The following is a 26,688-nucleotide window of genomic DNA, read 5'->3' as shown; positions in this document are numbered from 1 at the left end:
GAGTAACAAAAAAGTGATACTTTGAAGCTTACCTCTCAAGTGTGAAATTGCTGGCATATAGCTGGAAAAAATCCAAGTAGTCGGTCTGAAAATTTCTGAGAAATATTAGCTATCTTGAAGGTTTAGTTGTAAGTGCAAAAACGCGTTCGTAAATCTGTTGATATTTAGTGCATGCATGTTTGTTAAAATGTATTATTTGCAACGATTACATGTCAAATAATCTCGTAAAATCGATTAAGACGTAATATTTACTTTATTGTCAGCTGTATATTCGTAAGTGTTCTTTTCATGAGAATTTGTTTTGGGTAGAACTGATGAAACTCTTATGCTGTTTGTGCTGTGCAATTGAAATGATTTTATTTAAACTGATTCCTGCCTTTGGGGTCATGGCATCGGAAAATATAAATAGTGAGATCAAATCCTTTGTTTGCTATCGTGCCTCACAAACGCCGAAATCTGTCGAAAACAAGATACAAATTTGCCTTGGTGATCTGTTGTGAAATTTCAGCGTTGCAGGTCTGCAAAGAGACTTTACGCGATTGCAGTACCGAGAGTAAATCCATTTTTCGCAATCTCTGTGACCTTTGGGGTAGATGCTGTACTTTGTTCCGTACCATTTGGACGTAGATATTCTTTACACCGTTGGGTACCTTTGGTACAGTTCGTCACGTAGAAATAATTAAATGAAAGTGTTGCTTTGAGGCTATGACAAATTTGGTAACGTATTTCCGGAGTTCCTTTGTCTAGGTATGTGCATGCAACAAATACAGACAGGCATATGTGTGTGCAAGCGAACGAAAGAGTATGCCAATATTAAATCAAGCGATTAGTCCGTCTCTTCAGTATAGAATGTATAGAGTATAGAATGTTTGGTAGTAGAGTAAAGGGTCTCTTTACTCATATATGGTAATGTGCGCTCTCATGTACAAATCTGTATGCATCGGGGAGAGAGAGAGGAGAGAGAGAGAGAGAGAGAGAGAGAGAGGTGGGGGGAGCGGGAGTGGGAGCGGGAGCGGGAGGGGACCAACTTGGTATAACAAACTACATAGATTGAAAAATGGGACCAGATATTCAACATGAGACAGACTCACTTGAACAAAGTCGAGGCCGAAAGAAACTGGTGCACAAAGTGTCTGATGAGAGAAAAAAACGAAATACATTAAACGACTCCTGATGAAAGGTTATGGAAGGGCAAGATGATCACGTGACACCAAGGCCTTATCCCTCCCTAGCCCCTCTCACTCTCCACATGGTGTCCGACTCCCCCGCAATGAAATGATCAGTTACGCCTGAAAATTACCTTGAGGGAGGAGGAGCGCAGAAGGACGAACTGGCAGACCGAAAAGGTCTTCGTAAGTGGGAGGCAATAAGAGCTATGGTTAAGGTACAGCGTGAGTGCCAGTGCAAGGTCGAGGGCAGTTGCGACATACAGGGATGCCCCTCTGCCCCACCGCCTCACGATTGGTCGGTCTTCCCTCCCTCTCAAACCTCTCGAGCTGCATTCGTGATCTTTTCAATAGATATAGCACGCTGTAGTAGTTTTTATTGCATTTCCATGGACTTTGGTGCAAGGAGAGTACTGTTATATCACTAGTTTCGTAATGACTTAAAACACTAGTTTCATATACCTAATGTTTCTTTTCTGGGAGAAGGCTTGCACTGTGAGACGACCGACACGCATTAGTGTGCGGACGCATGCGTGGAGAATGTCATGTTCACGAGTTTTAGGTCAGTAATGAGTTTGCGTTTGTTTAATCAAAATAAATAAAACTGATAAAATAAAACGTAAAATGAATCGTCCTTGTCGTGAACACTTTTCTGTGTTTCGTGACGTCCAATTTTTTTCGATAAAATTAATTAGCAAGCTTTGTCGTGTTAGAGGCATTTAGATGACAGAGTTTGGAATCGTAACTTTTCCCATTAGGATTTGATTTCGAGCGATTTAAACCTAAAAGTATAGCATTTGTTTTATGGATTGATTGGTCGGAAGTATGCTTAGGTTTTAAAGCGGGTCTCATGTGAGGGGAGTAAATGCATCCTTTACGTGTCCCTCTTGATGAGCATTGGTAATCTATATCATATATGCTTAGCCTGAAGAGATCAAGAAGAAATGAGTGGAAACTGTTTGACCATTCGATCTCTTTTTAAAATTGATTTAAGATCTCGTTCCTTTAAAATTTGTTGTAGATGTTATCGCCCATATACCAAAAAGTTGCATGGTTTGTAGGTAAGGTTATCATGAAGTTAACGCCATAGACATTGATTAGATTTATGTACAGGCAGTGATGTCCACGTGCATCCCATATGTTAATGTTAACTCAGTCATTCATATATAGCAACACTTCTTCATAGGCAGAACATCTTGGGCTTTCAAGTTTGTCAAACACGTACAAATAGTGGAAATTAAGTGGTTTTGTTTACCACTATAATTATAAGGCCTTACTTCTACCTCAGCGATATTGGATTAATCTCTCTCTCTCTCTCTCTCTCTCTCTCTCTCTCTCTCTCTCTCTCTCTCTCTCTCTCGTAAATTGTTGATACATTTTGACACCATTATAATTAAGTTTTCTCATAATATTCATGGAATCTTGATGCGGTTAACCTTGATGTAGGAATTCACACGAGACAGTGTTAAGTTCAAGGTCGGTTTATATAACAAGTGAATATTATGGATGACTGATTATTTGTCAAATTTTCTTTTTGCGTCGTTATGGACTTCGTTTACATTGATTCGCTTCGAGGGAGTTTATAGATTAACTTCTCTTTGCTTGGCAGTTTTAACTCGGTCATTCTGCTGTCAAGTTGAATTAATTGCTTATTTTGTATATGCAGTTTTCCGCCGTTAAGTATATTCTATGCTAACTTTTTCCTCCTTGAATAATTCCGACGATTCGGGGATATCTTAACTTGTAAGTCATTCCATAAGAAGCTGTGCAGTGAGTGTTTGCGTGGTCCCTTGACTTATGTTGACTGGTCGAGTTTGCCCAGTCTTCAATTCGCTCAACATTTCGTATCTCTTATATTTGATGTCCTGATGATACTGACTTTGTTTTAGGATTCCATCAAATTCAGAGAGCCGGCTTGAATGTTTCAGTTTTTATTGTATTTGATTATGAATTTTCGAACATTTACATTGTGATGATGACAAAACTTGTTTGTTTTGATAATTTGGAGTTAATCCATTTTTTCTTGGAGGCCGCGTCAGATGAGTTTGCCAATGATTTTGTTACTGTGCATTGTTTAAATGTTTGGTGGAATAATGTATGAATGGCCGATCGTTATGAAATCTCCATTATTAAGGTTTATATATATTGATTTTCTTGATATTATCTATTTTCCATCTTTTTTCTGTGTTTGTAGTCGACGATTTAATATCGTGCTTTAATGTAATGTTCAAGTTGCTTAAAAATGATATCCTTCTTCTCATGTTATATTTTTCTGTATGTTCTTCCCTGTAGGATGATTGGTTTCAGTTCGCGCTCGGCGACGAAAGTTTGAAATAGAATCAGGTCTCGTCCTAAGCTCTAAATGACTTTTCGGATTAAGATCAACCTTGGTATCAAGGTTAGGCTGATGTTGCGCAATGGATGTGCGGTCTGCCCGAGCTAATACAAGACGAACGTAGACCAAGGGGCTTCTGATTTGATTTGATCGTTTTGTGTTTTCCTGAAACGTGATAAGTTTTAAAGTACATTTGAAACGAGTAACTGGCGGTAATCCATATTACCGCATTCGTAGAAATGGCGAACGATACTTTTAAACACTAAACAACTAATTAGTGTATTTAGGTGGATGAGATTAAAAAAGAAACCTTAGGTTCCTGGTAGCATAGAAGAAGTGAATTAATGTCAGCTACAGGTCATGGAGTTCGGTCCCTGGTTCACAGCTTGGAAAGTTTTATATATTTATATATATATATATATTATATATATATATATATATATATATATATATATATATATATATATATAATAGGAAGCAGGAGGGCTAGTTTAATATCTGTAATTTTTTAGTCACCCCGTACTTGCTAGTTCTGTAGCAGCTGATTTTGGAAGCCTAATTTGTCGTTTTTATTGTCGATGCTACGGAGATAAACCAATTCTTAAATAAGTTTTGCTTATATTTTTTTTTATTTTAATGTACGTGTGTCCAGAAAACACATGTAAACGTAAATGTAGTGAGCACTATACATGGTATGCATGTACCAACACATGCATACCATGTACAAACTTTCCAAGTTGTGAAACAGACCGAACTCCATGATCTGTAGCTGACATTAATGAATTTCTTCTGTGCTACCAGGATCGAGTGGACTAGCAACAAAATTACCTTATCTAGTTCTGACCGAGCGAAAATTAGACAGGATAGATGGGGATGAACGAAGAGCTTAATGACCCTGGAAAGAGCTAAACTTTAAAGGAGAGATCTTTAGATGATTAAAAGTTATGAACGAGATTCATGGGGGGGAAAAAGGAGCAGGAAGGTTACTCGGAAGTTGGGGCTTAAGACGGAGAGACAATGACAAGAGTGAGAGAGGGACTTGACGTGTCACAAGACCGCTTGATAGGAAGAGGAACTCTCCCGCTGTATGAAAGGGAGGAGAGTCCGAAGTAATATCTACGTACTACAGAAGAAAGAGATTCCACCCGGTGGGGTGGAGAAACAGGATCGAGAAAAGAGGTGAGGTTGGGGTCATTGATTAAACTGATTTGCTTTGAGAGACCCTAAAGGTGAGAGCAGTATCCAAATAGTGATGATTAAGGTCCATTACAACAACTGGAATGGAAATGAAGGTCTTATTTCCTCGAAAAAAAAAAACTATCTGAGATTGAAGTTAGGATAACCTATACACTCAAATGATTGAATTCAGAAATTTCTTTAATAACACTTGAAACAGAAACTATGACATCATTGCATTAAATTTCGCAAGGTTACAGGACCTACACCAAGAAAGCAAACTCATTAAGTGAAAAAAAGTACCGTTAAGAGGGAAGAGAAGTAGAATAAATATACAAGGTCGAGTCACTAGCAAAGCATGAATAGGAAGAGGGAGACCAGAGAAGGTCATAGATAAAGAGAAGGAAGAGAGTAGGGGTGAACAAAACCCTGAGACACTCAACGATGGCCAAGGGAACCGATGATGTACTGTCAGAAACAGATATGAAGCTGCCAGATTAAAATTTTGAAATTAATTTACACAGAGAAGGAATAAAGCCACAAGCACGAAGTATGGCTGACTGTCAGCGGCCTTGGATATCCTGTATCAGAAATGGTAACAAACGATTCTTGGAGAGGCTGTAGAAATGACCTCTGTTAATACTATTGAGACAGGCAAAGTTGCCAGCAGTGCCTTCCTTATCTTGAATTTGTGAGACGAAAGAAGAATGTGACAGCTCGGAAGTATAAAAACGGCACCGTTCATTGGAAAAAAATATGTGTAGAATTTTAGACACGGCGCGAGAGGCAGCAGATGTATTATCAGTCCCAGTTCAAGATTCAAGAATCCTAAGATTTTACGAGCAGAGAATTTTGGAAGGTATATATTTAAAAAAGACGAGTCTTTTCAAGTCGGAGGATCGGCAAGGTAAGAATCGGTGAGGTAAGAATTGCCGAAAGCGCTCGGACAAAATCGGCCAAGATGTTTTCAAAAAACTGTTGAGAACCGTATGAATAAAGATTTTGATAACCTAAATACGGGTTAATAGTTTAATGATTCAGTTTCGATTGACAAAATTTTTTGTTTATCTTTTACTAAGTGTGAGATAAGATTTGAATCTTTTGATGCAGCCTCTGTTGTTTACTTATAGGTTTCTTTGTCATTATTTAACCTGCATTCTTCTCGTCCTCTTTGAGGTCTTCACAATGTTAGCTCGATCAACATACCATCACCAATAAAAACACTCAACAACGTCCTTTGTTCAAATACGACCTCGACTGTTTTGTCCCATTATATAGTGCACGTTCGTAGACTTTCTCTCTCTCTGTCTCTCTCAGTATGCCTTATTGTTACATCATAAAGAAGGATTAAGTTTTTGCGAAAGATTGTATTTACCGGAGTGGAAGGGAACCTGTATGAATTAAAGCTCATATAATCCTCTTATTATTATTACTTCCACATTCGAACCACCGTCGGTTATGAGTTGGACATAGGTGGTATTAAATTTTAATTAGCAGAACTCGGGTTATCACATTTTCATGCACAAAAAATATAAATATCTGTGAAATGAGTTGAGGAAAAGCTGTTGCAGCTGTAACTTATCCAGGGTTGTTGAGATAAGTTAACCATGACTATCAGTTACTGGACCGGTTTAGCTAATGGCTAGGTATTATCGTAGGTAACTTCTCTATAAACTGCAGGTGGATAATTTATGTTCATTTTTGTTGTCTTTATTGGCATTATTAGTTCAGTAGTACGTTGGGGAGTGATTGATGGAGAACTATTTCAAAGTGGTCAGTGATATACTTTATATTTATTGAGATCCGTTTTTGTGCAAAAATATATATATATATACTATATATATATATATATATATATATATATATATATATATATATATATATATACACTATATATGTGTGTGTGTGCGCATGTATGTATATATTTATGTAATTTATGTATGTTTGTATGTGTATATATATATATATATATATATATATATATATATATATATATATATATATATATAATAATCTTCATAACACGAAGATGGGATGTGTCAATATAGTCCACAAATTATCGAGCTACTAGAGTCTGTTATTCGCTCTTTTCTCCTGTGGACTATATTGACACACACACACACACACATATTTATATACATATACATATACGTATATGTATATACCGACACCATCAGCCGTGTACTACACCACTCAGCCTCGTCATGTAGTACCTGACAGCTGTTTCAGCCAGTAGTCTACTACGATTTCGTTTTGTCTGCGATGGAGTATCTAGCTTCTCTAAGCCCATCCATGATCCCCATTCCCCATGCCCCCATGCCCCTCCACTTCCTAGTATATATGCTTTTGGGGAGTCTTTTCTCGTACGAAATTCTTACCGAATGCCGATGGACAAGAGGTGTTCACTGATTCAAGATAACACTTTTCTGATTTTCTGTCACTCTTCTTAAGTTAGAAGTCTGCAGTACGCAGAAGAAAATAATTGGAACAACGTGACAATGATATCCAGGCTTTGCTTCAGAGGTTTTCCCCTGATACTGACAAGAAAACCTAAAAAATAAACGGCACTTGTACATTAGGACTCCAATATACACACACACACACACACATATATGTGTGTGTGTGTGTGTGTGTGTATTTATTTGTGTATTTAGTTTTCCCGGATACCGATGATTTAAAATGTAGGCTTCAGTGGAGTAAATGATTAATTACATTTTATATTTAATAATTAAACTTTAATGTTCTGTAGGCTAATTGCATATCATAATTTCTTGTGGAATATTGTTTTGCTTGCTGTTGGTCAAGGGAAATTGACATGAAGAAAGAAATCTGTTGACATTCCAGATCCGACGTTAAGTTAGTAGAATGAACATTTTCCCTGCGAAGTATGATGATGATAGGCACATTTTTTATACTCTCGCTTCACTCAGACGCGAAAGAGGCGATACAAGAAGGGTAAAAGATATTGTCATCCCATTTTAATGAACTGAGCTATCGCTAGAATTGTGTTATGTTACTGAGTCCGTAGTCCCACGTTGGCCGAGTGGACTTCGCTCTCGGCTGCTAATTCGGTGGTCCGAGTTCGATTCTCGGCCCGGTCAACGCGGAACCAGAGAAATTTATTTCTGGTGATAGAAATGCCTTTCTCGATATAATTTGGTTCGGATTCCACAATAAGCTGTAGGTCCCGTTGCTAGGTAATCAGTTGATTCCTAGTCACGTAAAATATATCTAATCCTTCGGGCCAGCCCTAGGAGAGCTGTTAATCAGCTCAGTGGTCTGGTAAAACTAAGATATACTTACTTACTGAGTCCGTGGTTTTATTTTGGTGATATTCTAAAGAAAGCTTTTAGGTCAGAAAAAAATGCATTGGGGTCAGAGCAATCAAGCTTGCAAAATTACCTGTAATCTTGCGGATCTTTGCTTGCTTCTGGTTTCGAAGCTTTCGATACAGCACAATTATCATTGTGGTTGTTAAATCAATTTTCTTATTATGGCTCAGTGGTTATCTTGTTTGTTGTTGTCGCACAGTTATCATTATCATCGGGATGTTATTGTCGCTGCTGTTTTTGTCATCTCAACATAATTCTAGAGCAGTTCGTGTCCTCACCTTGAATTCTAGATACAGTGTTCCCTATACCTCCCCTCCACGATGGCTGTGTGAGTGAAGGCTGGTTAACATTGACCATTACGCTCCACTTCTGTGAATCGGGCTTCCCATTTATGGTTACTGGTGGAGCGTTTAGCTGTGTAGACGGAATGCTATTCTCCAAATGGTTATACTCGTTCCCAGGCTGCGTATCCAAAAACCTTGTGTCCAGAAATAACGCCAGATTGCTTCTTTTTTATTTACGATGGAGAGAGCGTGACTGGGCAAGCAGCGCAAATCAAGCTTGGCCGTAGCTATTTTAGGTATACCAGATGCATGCTTTAGGTAATTGTGTCAAAAGAAAAGATGAAAGAAAATAATCATTGGCTTAAGAAAAGTCAAAATATGTATCATATAAACATAGGAAGACCGAAGTTTAAAAAAAATTTCTCTCTCTCTCTCTCTCTCTCTCTCTCCTCTCTCTCTCTCTCTCTCTCTCTCTCTATGTAGTTACGTTCTTGTATTATGCATTGTTGTACTGCTTACTCGTATTTTTTGTAATACATGATATACATATATATATTATTATAAATATATATAGATATGTACATGTGGTTGTATGTATGTATATTTATGTGTGTTCTTGTGTAAATATCTATCTATCTATTCTTTCTATCTATCTATCTATCTATCTATCTATCTATCTATATATATAAAATTGTGAGAGGCATACCTTTTATTGCTTTGTTGACATCAGTAATGTTGCCTTCAGTCAGGCGTTCAAGGCGAGCTGTCTATTGTCGTCCTCGATAATGGTTAACTGTCAGAAATATTAAAAATTTCAAGGATCAGCTACGACTGTTTGTGTTTAACCTGCTTTTATTGGAGTGTTGTGCTGTGAGCTTTTGCGGTTGCACTGGTAATTTTGTTTTATTTAAACTCGCCTCCCATATTTTTCTGTTTATTTCCTTTTTTACAGTAATGTTAGTTTTGTTTATTTTTCAGAAACAATACACTTGTAGATCGATTGGTGCTTTTACTCCAAACAAAAGTATATTTTGTGCTTATTCTCGTTCTCTAGTTGTTTTATAAATTGAATTAAGTTTTCTATTGGGATTATTCTTTTTTGTTATATATTATCGGATATTTTATATTCCATGTTCGGTACTGAACTGTTGTCATAGCCTTCATTCGATGAATCGAAACCCGTGCCCTATCGCATTACTTCCTTGCATTGGAACCTAAATGAAAAACAGCATCGATTAAAGATTTTTCCTTTTTTTATTTTAGGGATAACTCTGGTTTCTTCTTCTTCATCCCCTTCTGTTTCCATGCATTTATTTATTGAATAGGGTTTCTTGTTCTCTGACTTGGGCGAACTAATAGATGATAAATTTTCCAAATTGGTAGATAATTACCTGTTAGGTGTGTTGTTTCGCCCGAATGGTCGAATCTCTCTGATCCATCCTTTCAAAAACGCTAACCTTCGTACTAATTACTCATCTGCACGTTTCACCCTGCCAGTTCTTCTTATACCACAACCCTATGCCAGCAATTCAGTTAAACACCTTTAATATTTGTTTCCTAATTTGCATTCAACCTCCACACTTCATTTCCATCAAGCAGAGTTGATTCAATAAGTCCTTCATGCAGTCCCACCTTAGCCTCCACAAATTCTCCAAGTTTCCTCTTTCTTTTGCACACACACTTCAACCCTCGAAGCCTTACCTATTATTCTGAGACTTCTCTTATCTCATGTTTACTCTCTTATCATCTTATATTTACTCCCAAATATTACTTCCAATCAGCCGCATCCATTCTTCTACCATCCTTCAGACATTCATTACTTCGTCGTTGTTTTCTTTTATCCTCAAAGCACTAAGTACTCTGGATCACATTACCACTCAGCTTTGCCGACTTGAAAACATTTTTAAACTTTTCCACAATTTTCTGCAGCTTTGTTTCTTTATGCTGAATCAGCAGAGTGGCCTATCATGTGCGTCTGATTTCTTTTCCCAAGTTCTGATATCCTTTTGCGTCTGCTGTATGAGAGAGAGAGAGAGAGAGAGAGACGATAGAGAGAAGAGAGACGAGAGAGAGAGAGAGAGAGAGAGAGAGAGGAGGGGGGGCGGATTTTGGCGATACGTACCGTCCCGAAGCTCGGACCAAGGTACCTCTATTCCAAGGTCTTGACTCTGTTTTCATATACAATACATGTATGGGGTCGTGCTATGACAGAGGCTCTCGATCTAAACGTGGTCTTTTTTCCTGTAAACTATTTATATTACAATATATATATATATATATATATATATGTATATATATATAGATATAATATTATATATAATATAATAATATATTATATTCAACTATACGTTTTTTATAGTTGTATAAATCTCAGAGAGAGAGAGATTATTTTAACAACTAGCTCATTGTAAACCAAAATACTGCATCCACGCGCATTTACAGTTGCTCTGCATATGTAAGTGTCCTGAACCGCTGACGCCCAGTGTTAGGTATGAACATAAAGCATGAATGGTTTTGTAACCTAAGCCAATTACCTGACACGACGAGGTTGAAATGGATTTGAATTTAAAATTAGGCGACACACCCTTCTGAGGAAGAATGAACATCGCATTAAATTATTATAATACGTTTAGTCTCCTGTAATTGATTATAGATGAATAAGATATATATATATATATATATATATATATATATATCATATATATAGATATATAATATATATATATATATATATATATATATATTGTGTGTGTGTGTGTGTGTATATATATATTGTATGTATAATGTTTTTTGTGTTTGTGATTAATGAAGACGAACCGAAAAAAATATTCGTTTGGTAGTAGAGCTGCTTGCTTATAGACTGTAAATAGTATCTTGAACGAATGAAGAGAGCTCTTAAAGAATTGATCTGGTTCCTAGCAAAAATATACAAATTTCTTAGTAAAGACACCTATCACTGTTGTTAAGGGCTATCTTGAAGTATTTACTAGACATTCCTCTATCCAAATAGGTAGAATTATTTTTTGTGAAAAGTGAAGTATCTGCAGTCTCTGTGGTATTGCAGTCGTATGGTTTCATATTGAGTGAAAGTTAATAGAATGACCTGCTATGTTGAAACTTGCATCTATGGAAAGGAAATGTAATTTATTCTGTTTGAATTTATTTTTGTCCTTCGTTCATGATGATGCTTAATTTGTTTTCAAAGATTCCTTTTATTTTCAGTATACAAGAACAAATACTGATGAGCAGAGTAATCCAAACCTTGAATAATTATCTGTTGCAAGTGTTTGTGAATGACGGCACTCAGTCATAAAGAATTTAGATGTATTTTACAGATGAAAATTAAAAGATATGCTGTATTAAGGATGGGTTTTCATTACGAGTCAATTATCGACCAATAGGATAATGTGTAATGTGTGATAATATATTTAACTATTAAACCTTTTATGTCTTGTTTTTACAGGGCAACCCACTCCTAGTCCCACACCCGACGCCAGATCAGAAATGATGCCGGTAAGTGAGCATTGCGAAATCACATACTGAAATACTTTGGATATGTTGGGCTCCATGTTTCCTAACAAGTAGGACTCCCAGGGTTGGAATCTTGGAAAGCCCCACACAAATTATATACATATAGTATAATAGTAGATACAGGGATTTAATCTTTTTTTAGTGGGAGAGGGGTTGTGGAATGGAGGCCTCCAAATAAATGCCAGTTTTGTCAGAAAACAACCGTACAAATTTTTTATCCGTAGATGGATATAAAGAGATAAAGGTAATGAAAATATTAATTTTCATATTAATGAAGTACTTACTGTGTTTGTGAGTAGGTTTCTTTGATGTTTTGCCATGTGCTTGTTATTCGGTCCTAGCGTCATCCTTGATGCAGGAAACACTTCTCTCTCTCTCTCTCTTCTTTGCTTGAGTGCTTCAAGTGGTGCTCCCTTTGGTATGTATGCGCACCTGATAGCCTTGTTTTTGGAACCAAATCAATAGTAATTTAGTGGTGGCAGTCGCATAGCTGTCGTTTTTACACGTAATAGCGATGCCCAGACGCACATTGGAATTCCACCTCTGTCATTCCTTATTGGTTTGGGTTCTGAATCTTGATTGTGCTCACAAGGCAGAAAGTACTTCGTTAAATTGAAATTTGTTAGATAGCCGCATTTAAGTTTTTATTCTTGGTTTTAGTTAGTATTTCAAAGGACGGGTTGTTCAGCACTCAGTGACTGATAGACTTTTATATTGATCACATTCCATAGTTTTGTTTTATTAAAGTATGAATTGGGTTATAATTGTAATTTAAGTGTGATAATTACTGTATCACATATTTGGAATTTTGCTTCAGTTTCATGATCAGTTGTCCACTTGTTGTCCACAAGTATTTGTTTTTCCATTAAACTCAACGATGTGATGTATATGTGGTCAAGCAGCTTTTTGTAAGATGACAAACTGATGGTGCTTCGGCAGGAATGAACGAACCATTTGCCTGCGAAACAAGGCATGCATGCAAGACTTAGAACATTTGGTTGTTTCAATGAAACGGGTATTTGGTATTACTCTTGATGTCGTTTTCATTTTAATTGTTTCTCTGGTACAGTCATTCTTCTGGATGGCCTTTAATAATTCATTGAGATTGTTATTAAGAAACAAAGAAATTAATTTCCTTTTTGTTCAGAGTAACCTGTTAGTCACTACATTGTAAAACTTCGCCATTTCATTGAAGTTTTTTAATTTTAATCTTGAAAGTTATAGATATTTATGATCAGATATTTTAATGAAGATTTCATTTTAATACTCAAGATTTGCAAGTCTGCCGACTAATGTAAAGATTACGGTTCACATAAGCTAGATTAAATGACAGTCATGGTAGCACATGTAAGAGGCTTGTTCATTCTTACTGTTAGTTACTTTAAATTGCCTGTGGGTTTTTATAACTAACCTTAACTTCTTAACCTTCCTTGTGTTCTTAGGGGACTCCTGGTGGCAGGTTTAAGCCTCCTGAACGGGTGAGTGTCTCGTATGCCTGTCTGGAAATACAAACTTTAACTTATCAATCAACAAAGGATGTCTTAAAGACATAGCTCACCTATGAACATCCAGCTGATTTAGTTAAATCTTTAGGCTTATTTTCCTCTCACTGTTATCATCACATATGACCCTCGCTCTTATTTCAAGATGTTTTTCATTTTCTTTAGTGGAGATTTCTGAAAGATTAACTCCTCGTTTCTCGACAAGCTGCTATACTTCGTTTTCCACGTTTTAATAACATAATGTATTTGTCTGATTCCGGAAAAGATTAATTTTGAAAGGAAAAGATGTATGTTCTTGCTGTATTGATAGGAAAGTTTGTATTTCCAGTACGGTTTATAAATGTTTTATGCATGAGCATTAAAGTTTCTGTAATATCGCTTCTTCATTCACAATATAATAGAATTAATTTGCTTTTGGTCATAACTTACAGCTATAATGTTATTTTTGTTTGCATGATCTTTATGATGTGTTATATTTTTATTACGATGATGCTTATAATGTTGTGTGTTCCATTTGTCAGGGTTTGGAAATGTAAGTCTTTATGTTAATCAGAGTTGTTTACAGTTTGAATATGGGTTTCCATGCTTTTGTAGTGGTCGCTCGTAGAAGAACTGGAAATAAGGTTTAATATCGTATACTTTTAAAAATTTTAATGTAGTTCACATTTTTGTTCTCATTATCATTGGTTCTCTGCTTCTCGAGAAAGTAGAATCCGGATGTTTTTTGTGAAAGTGCAAACACCAGTAAGTTTTGAATGCAGTAATGATCAGAACAAAACTTTCGTAAACTGGTGATTCGAAATGAGCATGGTGGCGAATACCTGGGTTTACTGCCCGTTAAGAATTTCATCCACGCTTTGTATTTCCCGAGAAATAGTTACGATATGAAGGAAAGTTTGAGATATGAGAATATCTATGTAGAGGCGTTAGAAAACTGGAAGCATTGCTCGCAAAAACAGCAGGTAGAGGTCAGCAGCATTTATCATCATTAGGTTTCAAGCAATTATGTATCGGAGGTAATAAGGAGAGCTGCCTGCCCTTCTTGTCGTGATGAATTGCTCTGCTGACTGTAATGAGTTTGCTAAGTGTCATGCTCCAGATAACAGAAGGTCACAAAAGAAGGAAATGCACGTGAACTGGTCTTGGGGGTCACAAAATATGCAGTTGTTATTCTTTGGAAGTTGATGTAGAAATCATTTATAAATAGGTATATTTAGGGGTAACACACGCACACGCACGCACACTTACCTTGAAAGTGCCAGCGCCAGTGTTTGGCAAGAATATGTAGTAAGTGTTTTAGACGAGTACCCAATTTGCCTGCTCATTATGTAGTCTTAATAATGATGGTTTCGTATGCAAAGATAGTGGATTGAATTTTTGGGGAACTTCTTAGTAGGTATTTTAGAACATTTCGCAACTCAGAAATGCTGAGCATTTTAGTTCATATTGACTGTATAACAAAGGAGGTATGTATTTGTAGTCACAGACAAGATTTATAACCTATCCATTGCGGTGTATCAGAGGTAATTTTATGATTTTTTCTTATCAGTAGTGGATAATTTCTTTAATCTATATTTTATTATTATCACCAGGATATGAGATTCTATATTTAAGCAGTTTTTTTCATAAACCATAAATTTCACCATCTTACTTTTTCAAAGAAATCGAACTTCATTTCCAACGGCAGGTTCAAAGGTCGATTTCCGTTCTGACTATGGGAGACTTTTAGTCCTAATTGATATGATTATTTTGTTGGAAAATGATTTAGATTACGCGATGATCAGTAACCCTTATGAGTGAATGAATGGATGTCCTGGGTCATGGCAACATTATAGACCGCTGGTAGAGATCTAAGTGCCAAGCAGCAGAGACAGTTTTTTTTTTTTTCCAGTATGGGACAAAACTTCCATAAGTTATTTATGCTAAGCCTAAATAGATGAATGTTTCCGTAAGGAGCGGTTTGGAAAAAATACATTTCACCAGGCATTTAGGAGCAGCTGATCCTGTATTTATTGTTTAACCAGGTGAAAATTGAGTTCCCGAATGGAAAGTGGTCATACCTTTTTAAACTCTCTCTCTCTCTCTCAAGAGACTCCAAATTTAATTCCATTACCACATGCTTTGAAGTGGTGAGAAACTCAAGGTCTGTCTGCTTTTGTAAAGCCACATTTGAGATATCAAATGGGAGATAATGACATTTCTTTACACTGACGAAAAAATTCTTTGCTGCTTTTCCTTGTCGCTTTCAGCTTTGCATTTTTTTATTTAATGCTTGCAATTAAAACGAAGTTTGTACTTTGATATGATTAGTGTAAAATCCATGATTGCAGTTTGACAAATCTAATATTTTCTTTAGCTGTTAAGTATTTTTGATTACCGTTGTAAAACTGAGGTCCAGAAATGCCTCTCAGAATCCTTCGAAATTAAATATGATTTTTAAAATTTTTGTATCTAAAGAGAACCAATAAGTTTTTTTTTCAAGTTCCGAAATGAACAAAATCATCCAGGGATTGCAATTTGCTTTCGTGATCAGGCAAAAAAGAAAAGGCTTAAAACCTTGACAGTGACTTAGCTTTGACGTTCAGACTCAAGCTTTGTAACTTGGGTGGTGTCGATGCATAACCTGAACTCATAACAAGTCACGAAATGAGTAATCCTAGTCTATATTTATTAACAAAAGAAGCAAAGAACAGTCCTCGCCCCAAATTCAGCAAAGCAGGAGAAGATGAAGCCTTACGTTTGGTTAACTTCAAATGAATCGAATCCTTACTGGGTATTTTTAGGAGTCTTGTATTCTGAATAAGATAGAACTATTACGCCATTTCCACAACCTTTCTCCTTTCAAGAGACGTGGTTACACCCATCTCTCTCTCTCTCTCTCTCTCTCTCTCTCTCTCTCTCTCTCTCTCTCTCTCTCTCTCTCTCTTCATTTCTGAGAGTGGACTTTCATGACTGGTCTAGATTAAAGTGTTGTCATGTGCCTCAATTCTCATTTACAAGATGTCTGTGAAAGCGATGGAAATTTTAAAATAACGGAATGGCTCTTATAAAGCCTTTTGTTTTATTTATTGTCTTCTGGAAAAATGGAGTAATATAGCAAACGTCCTGCCACTTGGGAAATTCGTGAGTTATTTCGGGTACGAAGGCGTGTGAGGACGGCCATTAAATGTAGCATTCGAGCTGACGTTATGTGTATGCATAATGAGGTGGGTGTGGTCCAAACGTTGTCTCTGCTCCTGTTGTAATTATCCTTAGGGTCCTCTCATGTGGGTGCGCTTCTCAAAACTCATAAATTATCTGGTGTAGTTAAACAGATAAACTTTATTTTAAAATCACTCATTCCAAGAGTATTTTTTTAAAAATTGTCTCAAAACACGGAATATTTTTCAGAATTCAGTTGCTCAAACCCTTATAAGTCATTTCCAGAAATTCTAAAAGATTTCAATGAATTCCTAAGAGTCGAATGACTCGGAGACCTATAAGATTTTCAAAAATAAAGCAAACGACCATTTCTCGAATGCATATCTTCCACATTTGCATTCAGCTCCCACGGCTGGAAGGAAACTGAAAACACACGTTCTGTGACTATATTTTCTGCATCTTCAATTCTGTTGAACCCTCTTTCGTAACTGATATTTTCGAGTCGTGTTTTGCCCGTTTAGCTTCGTCTTCAAAGATTCAAGAGCACGAAAATATGCAGGTCATGGGCGTCATTTTATGACTTGTCAATATATATGAGAAGGTTCTTGCCGTTACTTTGCTGCGTATGTATTATGTCTCTCCCTCTCCTGCTATCATAGTGATAATATTCATTACGTAGAGATATTCCTTTCAATTTTTAGTATTACATAATTCCGCATTCGAAGATCTTGCGTATTATTAGGAATGACATTAATATCTTAAGCTATAGTTCTATTAGGATTTTTTATTTTACGGTTTTTTAGTGCTTTACAACTGTGACGTATAAATGATTTTTCAATAGTCAGAAAATTCAGGGGCTGTTTTGGAACCGGGAAAAAAGAAAAAGCCTAAACAAATGAATTCAGCAGCATAAATCTGTGAGACTGACAGATAGTAGGAAGATCTCTATATTCAAGATAATCTTCGATGACCCTGAACTGAAGTAAAGTAATCAAGTCTTAGTATATATATATTATATATATATGATATATATAGATATATATATATATATATATATATATATAGAGTTTTAAAGAAACGTGAATTACAAAATTTATTAGTATGTATTTACTTTTTACTGATACGTGTAAAACAGTCATAAATTGGAGTTAGCAATTTCTTTGATTTGTTAGCTGGCCCTTTCTCTAAAAGACCAAGTTTTCTTATTTTTTTTCTACGCCTTACTTAAAGGGGAAGGCGGCTTTTTTTTGTTTTAGATAGGGCGATAGAGTGCTAGTTGGTAGGACCAATTCTTTCATTTCTTCTTGTATTTTGCTCTATTCAGTGCTGTCTAAATAGAGGACTAAAACGGACTGGCTTGCTGTCTTGTCGCCCTTCACTTGATAACAGTGTGAAAGCTTGGCTTGATCAGTATTGCCTTCTCCCGAGTGGAGAAAGTCGTTTTGAGGTTGAGGTTCTGTGAATGAAATCAAAGTGAATGTGAGTGACGATACATAAGGCGTGTAATTAGTGAATGAGCAGAGTAGCTACAGATGTTTTGGTTGCAGTGATAGATTTGTGGCCATTGAGAAGGGAGCCTTGCGGTGAAAATCGATTGGTTCTATGTGTTGAACTCAAGTTTTTAATCATAGACGAGCGGTGCTGGACTTGCGGTTAAATAGTGATATAGATACAGGTGTTGAATCAAAAGGAAAGTATTTTGTGGGAACCATTTTGAAATTCACTGGAAATTATTTTCTAGACTGGGATTTCTGAAGAAGGAATTAGTCGACCTACTATGAACGGGGTCGAGGTCTGAAACCTTTCCAGTTCTTAAATAGCTTTGTATATTGTTAATTCAAATGTTATTCTCCATTCAGACACACTTGACGAAATCATGGAATCTTGGTAGCGTGCGTATTTTAAAGTTTTCTCCAATAATGAAAGAACGATGTTTAAATGAAGGGCAGCTTGTTTTTAGGGAACGTGCATTCTACCAGTATGCTCTTCGTCTGCGTTTGAGTTGAATCATAATAATTGTCATCCCACGTTTGTGTGCGCTCATATAATATATACAGCAGTTCTTTTTTTCTTTGTTTAACCTTTAAATATAATTCTTTACGTAAATGCAGCAGAGATAGACTTGAACAGTCGCAAGAGAAAAATGTTGAGAATAATTTCATCTTGTTCTGACCTACGAAAAGGAGATGATGTATTTGGTTTAGTTTGTTAGTCTTATAGTTTGTGTAACAGTTTTGTGTGGGATTACGACAATAATTTGTGTGGATGGGCCCGCAAATCTTACCAAAGGTGAGCCTAATGACTGGCAACATGTCATCAGATTTTGTGAGAGGAAGAAATAGATCTTGGGGAGAGTTTGATGTTGGTGGAAGTCTGCCTCCCAGGGAGCTTTTTACTTTTCATCTCAGTCTCTGCATATGATAAAAAACAGACGCCTTTTAAAATATGTGACAAATAAAACTAACCTGACATTGTATTCATGTATGCTAACATTATTTCGTAGTAGGTAATTAATGTATCAATATGACCTTGTTACTAATATGGTGTTTTTCACTTGAAACGAGTTTTGCAAGTTTTGGGTTTGTGCTGTGTAGTACAAGCCCCATTGAAATGGAAGCGTAATTTCCTAAAAAAAAAAAATGCAGTCCTAATTATTTATTTGTCATTGGGTTTTATTTCTTAAATATTCTTTGAACAGTCTGCGGGATTATTTTCTGGTGTCTTTAAACCTTCATTCTGATACGATCATTCCCTCTGTTGAAATTTAATGTTTTGGAATTTGCCAGCCATTGTTAGTCAGCTCCTCGTTCCTCGGGGCGTGCCCATTATTGACGGGATGACAACCATCCTTCTAAGACGTGTCGCTTGACGTATAAGCTTAAGTCACCAACGCCTGTGTCCCTTAAAAGGTGGCATGTTTGACTTGTGAACTGTTCCCCTCCCGCATCTTGATTAATCCCAGTCACGACGGCCGATGTTCTGACAAGCTGCGGATGAATGTGGACAGTTGGAGCAAAGATGTGTCGACCAAATTGAGAGTAGGAACCTTGAGGTATGGCACTCAGATTATTCCTAGAATTGAAAGTTGCGAAAAATCATAGGCTGGAAAGAAGAAATTCAAGTCTTATTCATTCAAAAACCAGTATAACGCAAGAGACAAACCATTCAGTAAAACTTGAAATAATGAGACGCCCACCAGGTGGATAGAATGAGGGCTGGTAAGACTGAGGGCGTCAAAGCACAAATACGTTGTTGAATATTTCATAACCAGAATATAAGAGCGGATTTTCTGATCTTGATGATATTATTATTATTATTATTATTATTATTATTATTATTATTATTATTATTATTATTATTATTATTATTATATTAATATTATTATTATTATTAAACACAATCATTGTGTAAGCCGCAGCTCTTTTATAAAGTGAATATTTTCTGCATTTTGAATAAATTCAGGTTTTTTAAGTGTTAACCTTAACACTGATCTTTTTGTGAACTAGGTATTGTAATGGACAAAACTAAATGAATTCATCCATAATCATCTTCAGTTGTTAAGTGAGAAGCATTTTTATTGTTTTAATTGACGTTAAACAAATAGTTGCATTTTTATAGAAACATTTTGTAGAAGTTTTATTGCCATATGAAATTAAATTAAAAGTCTCTTTGATTATTTCCTTCGTGAGTTTGCATTGGTCTTGAACTGTTTACCTACGAAAAGTCCCATTCGAACTACAACTGTGTGCTACCTTCAGAATGAATGACCAGTGAAAGGAGAGTCAACTAATAAGGCAGCCAAGTCATTTGGGGAGGATCTTTGGGCTGCCTGTTGCGAAAGCTTCCAGGAAAAAGTCAAAAGGTTACAAGGTAACTAGATCATTTGAATCTCAAGTCGATCGTCTTCCATTTATGGGGAAGGAGGCAAGGCGGGAAAGGCTAAGTGAAGCCTGGAACCAGTACGAGAGGGCCGACTTTGATGGACTTGAGCAAAATGAAAACAAAAACGCCTTTTAAAGAACGACTGGTTAAGTCATTCAGGAAATACAGATTGTGAAAGACATGAAACTGGTTGACTTTCATGGTCTTGACTTCCAAACTGGGTAAGAAGATGGTGAATTCAGATCTGATGATAATAAAGAACCACTAACGGGCCATTTGATAGAGCTTGAAGGTTATCGGAATCGAAATGTGGGTTTTTTGAAAGTTTTTCATTTGACGCAAAAGGAAAAAAAAAAAAGTAATTCGTATCTTTTATCAAATTTGAGTTAAGTATAATCATCTGAATTCGGATATTGTTTGGAACTGTTGAGAATTGTGCTGCACCATTTAATTTCTAGTATAATTCTGGTATTCTTTTTGCCTCTGTTTACGACTGTGTTTTGTTACCAGCCACAAATTCTACCCGAAAATGGAATATCCTCTTGCAGTGACAAAAACATACGTAACAGACCTTGATAATGTGTGCAGCTGAAAAGGAAATAATTTTCACAAGTTATAAGCTTTTCATTACTTCTGGTACACGAGTCATTACCTGGAGTGCCATCGCATGAGAATAATAGCTTCATTATGCAATTGTTCCGTGAGTAGCATCACCTTTAATATTCACGTCTGTTTGCTGTGTTTCATTAAGACCGGCTTTAATTAAACGCTCTACTCTATGCTGAACGTCCGCTGTGTGACAGACCCATTTAATTCAAGGCTTGAGGAAATGGTCCTTCGAATATATGATGGTTTCCTCAGGGATTCCTACAGACCGTCCGTCGTCGAAATGTTGGAGAGAAGCAGAGTGCAGTGAATGCAGTTCTAGTTCCATAAAATGAGTGTTTTGAAGCTTTACGGGAAGGGCGAGTGTCGATTTGAGAATACGTGTGGAAGTGAAAGGGTTTTCAAGAGTTGGAAGAATGGAAAGACCGTGGTAGTTAATGGGATTACAAAACAGGATGGTGTGGTATGGTGCTGGAAATACAATTGAGCTGCTGACCAGGGTTAATAAGCTAGGTCTGGATGAGGGATGGGTTCCATTGAAGTAGGGTTAGTCCCTATGTATAAAGGTAATGGATGCTGACACAAGAGAAAGAGTGTGAGAATTCTAGGGTTGTAACGACGTATGTTCCGATTTTGATCGAAAAAATAAGACTGATGACCGAATAAATGATAGGGAGAAGATGGTGTTGGTTTAGACGTGGGAAAGCTGTGTTGACCAAATACTCGTATATGCTGTGGAACGGTCGTGCTTTGTCTTGTGGAAAGAATAAAGGATGATAGTTTGGTGAAAAGAGGGAATAATTTAGAAGAGTTCGAAGGGCGAAAGAGAGGAAGACCTATGAAGCCCGGATGTATTTGTGTAATAATATCCAGAAACCACGTGTGTTAGGTAGAGATGAATGGCACTGTGTACACTGGAAAGTTCTGCGCGATGCTGGTGAAGCTTCAGTGTTGATTATGAAGCATTAAACGTTACGGGATATTTCAAAAAGTCGAAATCTGAATATAGCAGGGACCCTTTGCTGTTTTTCTTCAAATCCGCTGTGTATAAGGTGAAATAGCTATATATATATATATATATATATATATATATATATATATATATATATGTGTGTGTGTGTGTGTGTGTGTGTGTGTGTGTGTGTGTATGTATATAATTATACATATCTAATATTATTATATATTATAAAACTATATATATGGATCTATTTATTGATAAGTGGTCGGATATGTGAGAGGTTTCGGGTAGAGAAACGATAAAAACGAGACGTAAAATATGCAGATGACACTGTTTTAATAACCAAAACTCCGCACGATATACAGAGCTTGCTTTATAAAAATGCATCTCCATTGAGGAGTGAGAGATGTGTATTTCTGGTGATATTAGTTCACTCTCGACGTGGTTCTGAAGTCACGTAAAGCCGATGGTCCCGTTGCTGAATAAACACTGGTTCCATGCAACGTAAAAACACCATACAAACAAACAAAAATACAATGTATCATATGCCTAGAGAGATTAGAACTAAAAATAAATGAAAGAAATGCAAAAGTAATGAGGGCAGAGTACGCACAAGCAGCTGAAATAACGTTAGAATTAAGATTAATGACTGAATATTTCCAATATTTAGGAAAAAAATTTATCTGGCACAGTTCTTCCGACTGGAATTTATTGAATGACTAGAAAAAGGCAAATAGAAAGTAGGAAATACTGAAATTTTAAATGAAAGTAAGATTTTGCATTGTCTTAGTACGATCTGTATGCTGAACGAACGTGAATTATGGTATGACGATAAAAATGTATTTTAAAAGATTGTGTCGATTTGAGAGTAAATGTTTAAGAACGGAATCAGAGGTTAGGATACGTAGACTGAGAAATAATTGCCATAAATGAAATCACGCAAAATCCATGTGTAGAGAACTATAAAAGAGGTAAAAGGGAGGAGATGGCGACGGCCTGGAGACGTGATATCCCTTCATAGCAAAGCATTGAGTGGTCTGTAAGTTTCCATTTTCTACCCTCCCTCTTTATCCCTCAAGGCACATAAGAAATCTGTGTGATCACCATTTTAAAAGTCGTGGACCTTTTTGTATCTGGGTTAGCCCCCCAGACTTATCGGACTACACAATTTTTCCGAATATACTTCTGTGAAGAACATTCGCTGATCTCTGTATGCATTCGTAGGATGTTGAGCTTTATTGATTTTATTTGAATGTTCATATTGATTGCACGTAGTGGCTTGGAGGTTTTAGCATGTTTTTAGGCTCTCTTAAGAATTTCTCAGATTTAATTGAACTACGAATCTAGTTCAGCAAACGTATAAGGTATGTGTAATGAAGGGTATGGTTAACATTATCCCTGTCATTTCTTTCTGAAATTAAAGGCAAAATTCTAGTGATATGTCACCATTAAGATGCAAGTTGAAATGATTTGTTTATCAGTGCCTGCTTTTAATTGGTTACATTCCTGTATGCTTAGTTATATTTGTCTTGTACCTGTGCCATTCTCAAAAGTCTCCCCCACCGGAAGGAAACGCACACCAATAGACACGCATTATCGAGTTGTGAAACAACGTCCGGTCGTAAAGCTGTGAGTAAACGACTGAATATCTTACCTCATACTGGAGCTTGTACCTCCAGGTTACCTCTTAGGAGGGTAAGGAGTGCAGCCAGTAGGCCCTCTTTGCTGGGAGAAGCACCACTGTCTTCCAAAGATTATTTAGTTCAAAGGGTTAGGAATCTTCTCATACAAGACACCGCTCGTTGTGAACGCGTGCGAAGAGGATTCCAAAGTTGCATGGCAGACACTATGAGCTATGTCACGTGATTAGATTTGATTTTCGTAATACTGTGTGCGTGCTTAATTACCTTTTATATTTTCATTGATATTCGTTTTTTTTTAATCTGAAAGCGAACGACATTTACATGTCCTGTTTTAACTCATAATGGATTTTTTTTCTTCACATTTTGTGTGCAGGTTTCATTACTTATAGCTTGAGGTTGAAGATAACCTGAAGAATGTTTTCCCGGTCATCTGTGAACATTTTCTTGACAATAATTTGCTCTTACTCAGATGTTTTTGTCGTAGAGAGATAAACGTTTTTAAATTTCTCTACCTTTTTATGTTTAATTTTCTTAAAGCCTGGCTTTCGTTCTTCTTAAATAGATGCAATAGTTTGGTAATTTATACCTTAACTTTTAAAAGAAAGTTCTTAAAGTTATAAAGAAACTTCTTAAGGTTTATTAAGAATTTTATTGTTCATTCAGGGCCATGTCTAGGTTTCCAGTCTTTGAAGAGTTCATTTTTGGGTCTTATTCTTTGTGTTTACGATTAGTTATGCAAAAAACCAGTGGGAGATGTAAAATATATAGCGCTTGTAATTAATGGTTGGTATTACATTTATATATAAACTCCACTGCATCTCAGAAGTGTATCTTGGGGAGGCTTCAGTAAATATCTTTGGTAGAAGTATAAACATAGTATCGCCAAATGGACGCTCATCCGACCTTGGACAACTTTTTTTCTTTGTACGTTTTTTTTTCTTTTTTTATCGTGGGAGGGACGTTTGGTTTCTTCTTCCTCAACAGTGATTGGAAGATATAAAACCCGCATTCATCCCGATATCTTATCATTTCTTTTGTATGAACTGAAAGACGTACGGTCGCTTCTTTTAGATCAAATGCTGTAATTATCTTTTTTTCAATCGTTCTTTTTTATTCAGTAATTTACAGTAAAGATTTCATAAGCGCTCAGGGTGTGGCATTTGCAGGCCACGATTCTTCTCTCTCTCTCTCTCTCTCAGCCTCATTGAACACAGCAGTTGGTGCTACTGGTGTCCTCCAAAATGGTTGCATTTGGTGCCGCGGAGGAATCCATTAGATTTTCATACAGAATTTGCAACGTAAATCTTAGAGAGCTTTGGGCGGACCGTCCGTCTGTCTGGGATACATCCCCTTTTATCCATATACATGTGCGTGTGGATTTTTCCTTTTGTATTTGTGTTTGTTTTTTGTAATTTGTGGTTCTAAAAGATGCTTCCTTTTCGATGTTCAGCGAGTCTCTTGAGGATGTGGTCGCCAGCCCCATGCATGTTCAAGGCGCTTGTCATATCATTCATTGTAAGTACCCGTCCAAGTCATGACCGAACCCAGTGTTGGTTAACTTCGCTGATCGTCTGTGTATTTGTTTACTAAATGTTATAAAACTTTTTTACAAATCACCCTTTGTCTTAAGTACTTTTCTTTTTATAATCGTTTGTATTAATGTATGCAGTCATTATAGTTCAGATTACCCGCAGGCATGAATTCAGGATTCAAGTGTTGTAAACACCGTGCGTGAAATCTTGGGCAAAAAACAACAGTGGACTTTTTGTTTGGATTATGATGCAAGGAGAGTGGGTAAAATGACTGAATAGTCAAGGAAATGGTTAATAAAAAATCCTAAAACTGTATTCAAGTAGCATTATGTGTTTTTCAAGAGTAGCAATGATTTTTTTTCATTTTTATTTATTCCAATTAATGGCGCCTTTTGCATCTTGTGAAGTTATCATCGTCACTCCAGCCTTAATTAACCCTGAACGTTTAGGGTTAGATGCTACGTTCGATGAGGTATTGCAGACTCCTTTACGTCTCATAGATCAGGCTTCATCTCCTCGTGTATCTTGTCTCATAAATTACCTTCCCGGATCTCTCTCTCTCTCTCTCTCTCTCTCTCTCTCTCTCTCTCTCTCTCTCTCTCTCTCTCTCTCTCTCTCTTTAACTGCGGGCTTGATTGTAATTACTCGTCTATTGTCATGAAAATACTGCGGAAATTTAATCCATAAGTAACAGCTTTTAGTTCTTGCAGCAACTCGTTCTATTTTACTCGAAAGCACAAATGAAATATCTGCACTTTTTTTTTTCCAAGTGGTCGGGGGCTATTTATTATTGGTTAAAATATTCGGGGTCTGACCTTAGTTGTTCGAAGAAAACTTCTCGACTCGAAAGAATAAGTATGAGTTTTGCGAGGTGTGAAATTTGTCACGGAGAGTTCAGCTGAACGTGGGTGAACACGTTTCGCTGTTTGAGTCAACAACCCTCCATTTTCTTATGTGACTTAAATTCACATGATATATTTATTCACTTGATGCCATTTATTCTAGTATGAATTCTGAACAAGTGACTTTTGTTCTGAGGATGACACTTATGAATGTATGCGCAGATCTTATTATGAAAGTCTCGCTGGAGATTTATAAAGATGAATAAACTCCTTTTGAAAAGTATCCAGGGTGGAATATCTTTTGATCTCAACAGCACGTCCTTTGTTATGCGAGATAAGTTCTGTGATAGGTACAAAAAGACTTGATTGTATAATGTAGATTTGATTTATTCATGGTGTCTGGCGTTGTTGCATCTGCTTTGGCGAGTTGGATACAGAAGTGCATACAAGTGTGGCAGGCATTCTGATGGATCACGTTATCAGTTTTCTGTCATCTGAGTGGGGCATGAACTTTGTGAAGCCTCTTATTATAAGTCAGGGTGTATATGTTTGTATATTTTATATCCACATTTTTACATAATGGCTTCTGTCTGTAGTACTATTTTGAACGATAGGGATCCTCTCCAGAAATGAATACAAAGAACGAGGAAGTCTTCATTGATCAGCCACTAATTCAAGTTGGCTCTATGAAGAAATAATGGCTTCCATTGACCCTAATGAAGACTATAAATCGTTGTGAAGAATGTTCTCGTTTAAGA

At 36.5% G+C, this 26,688-nt stretch overlaps 1 protein-coding gene across 7 annotated transcripts in view; it reads left to right on the top strand.

The window, feature by feature from the left end:
• LOC135212733 (tyrosine-protein kinase TXK-like) overlaps window positions 1–26,688 on the top strand; it is a 479,073-nt gene that overhangs the window by 406,538 nt on the left and 45,847 nt on the right. For 4 of the 7 annotated variants that reach the window (XM_064246443.1, XM_064246442.1, XM_064246444.1 and 1 more), the window contains 2 exons: window positions 11,757–11,806; window positions 13,267–13,302. In XM_064246443.1, coding sequence (XP_064102513.1) covers window positions 11,757–11,806; window positions 13,267–13,302 — 86 coding nt within the window. The remainder of the gene's footprint in view (window positions 1–11,756; window positions 11,807–13,266; window positions 13,303–26,688) is intronic. The other 3 variants (XM_064246445.1, XM_064246446.1, XM_064246441.1) reach the window with 1 other exon arrangement.

Source organism: Macrobrachium nipponense, chromosome 41 (genome assembly GCF_015104395.2).
Source record: "Macrobrachium nipponense isolate FS-2020 chromosome 41, ASM1510439v2, whole genome shotgun sequence".
NCBI classification, from domain to species: domain Eukaryota; kingdom Metazoa; phylum Arthropoda; class Malacostraca; order Decapoda; family Palaemonidae; genus Macrobrachium; species Macrobrachium nipponense.
Note: the sequence above shows the minus strand (reverse complement) of the source record. Positions and strands in the feature narration are given on the sequence as shown.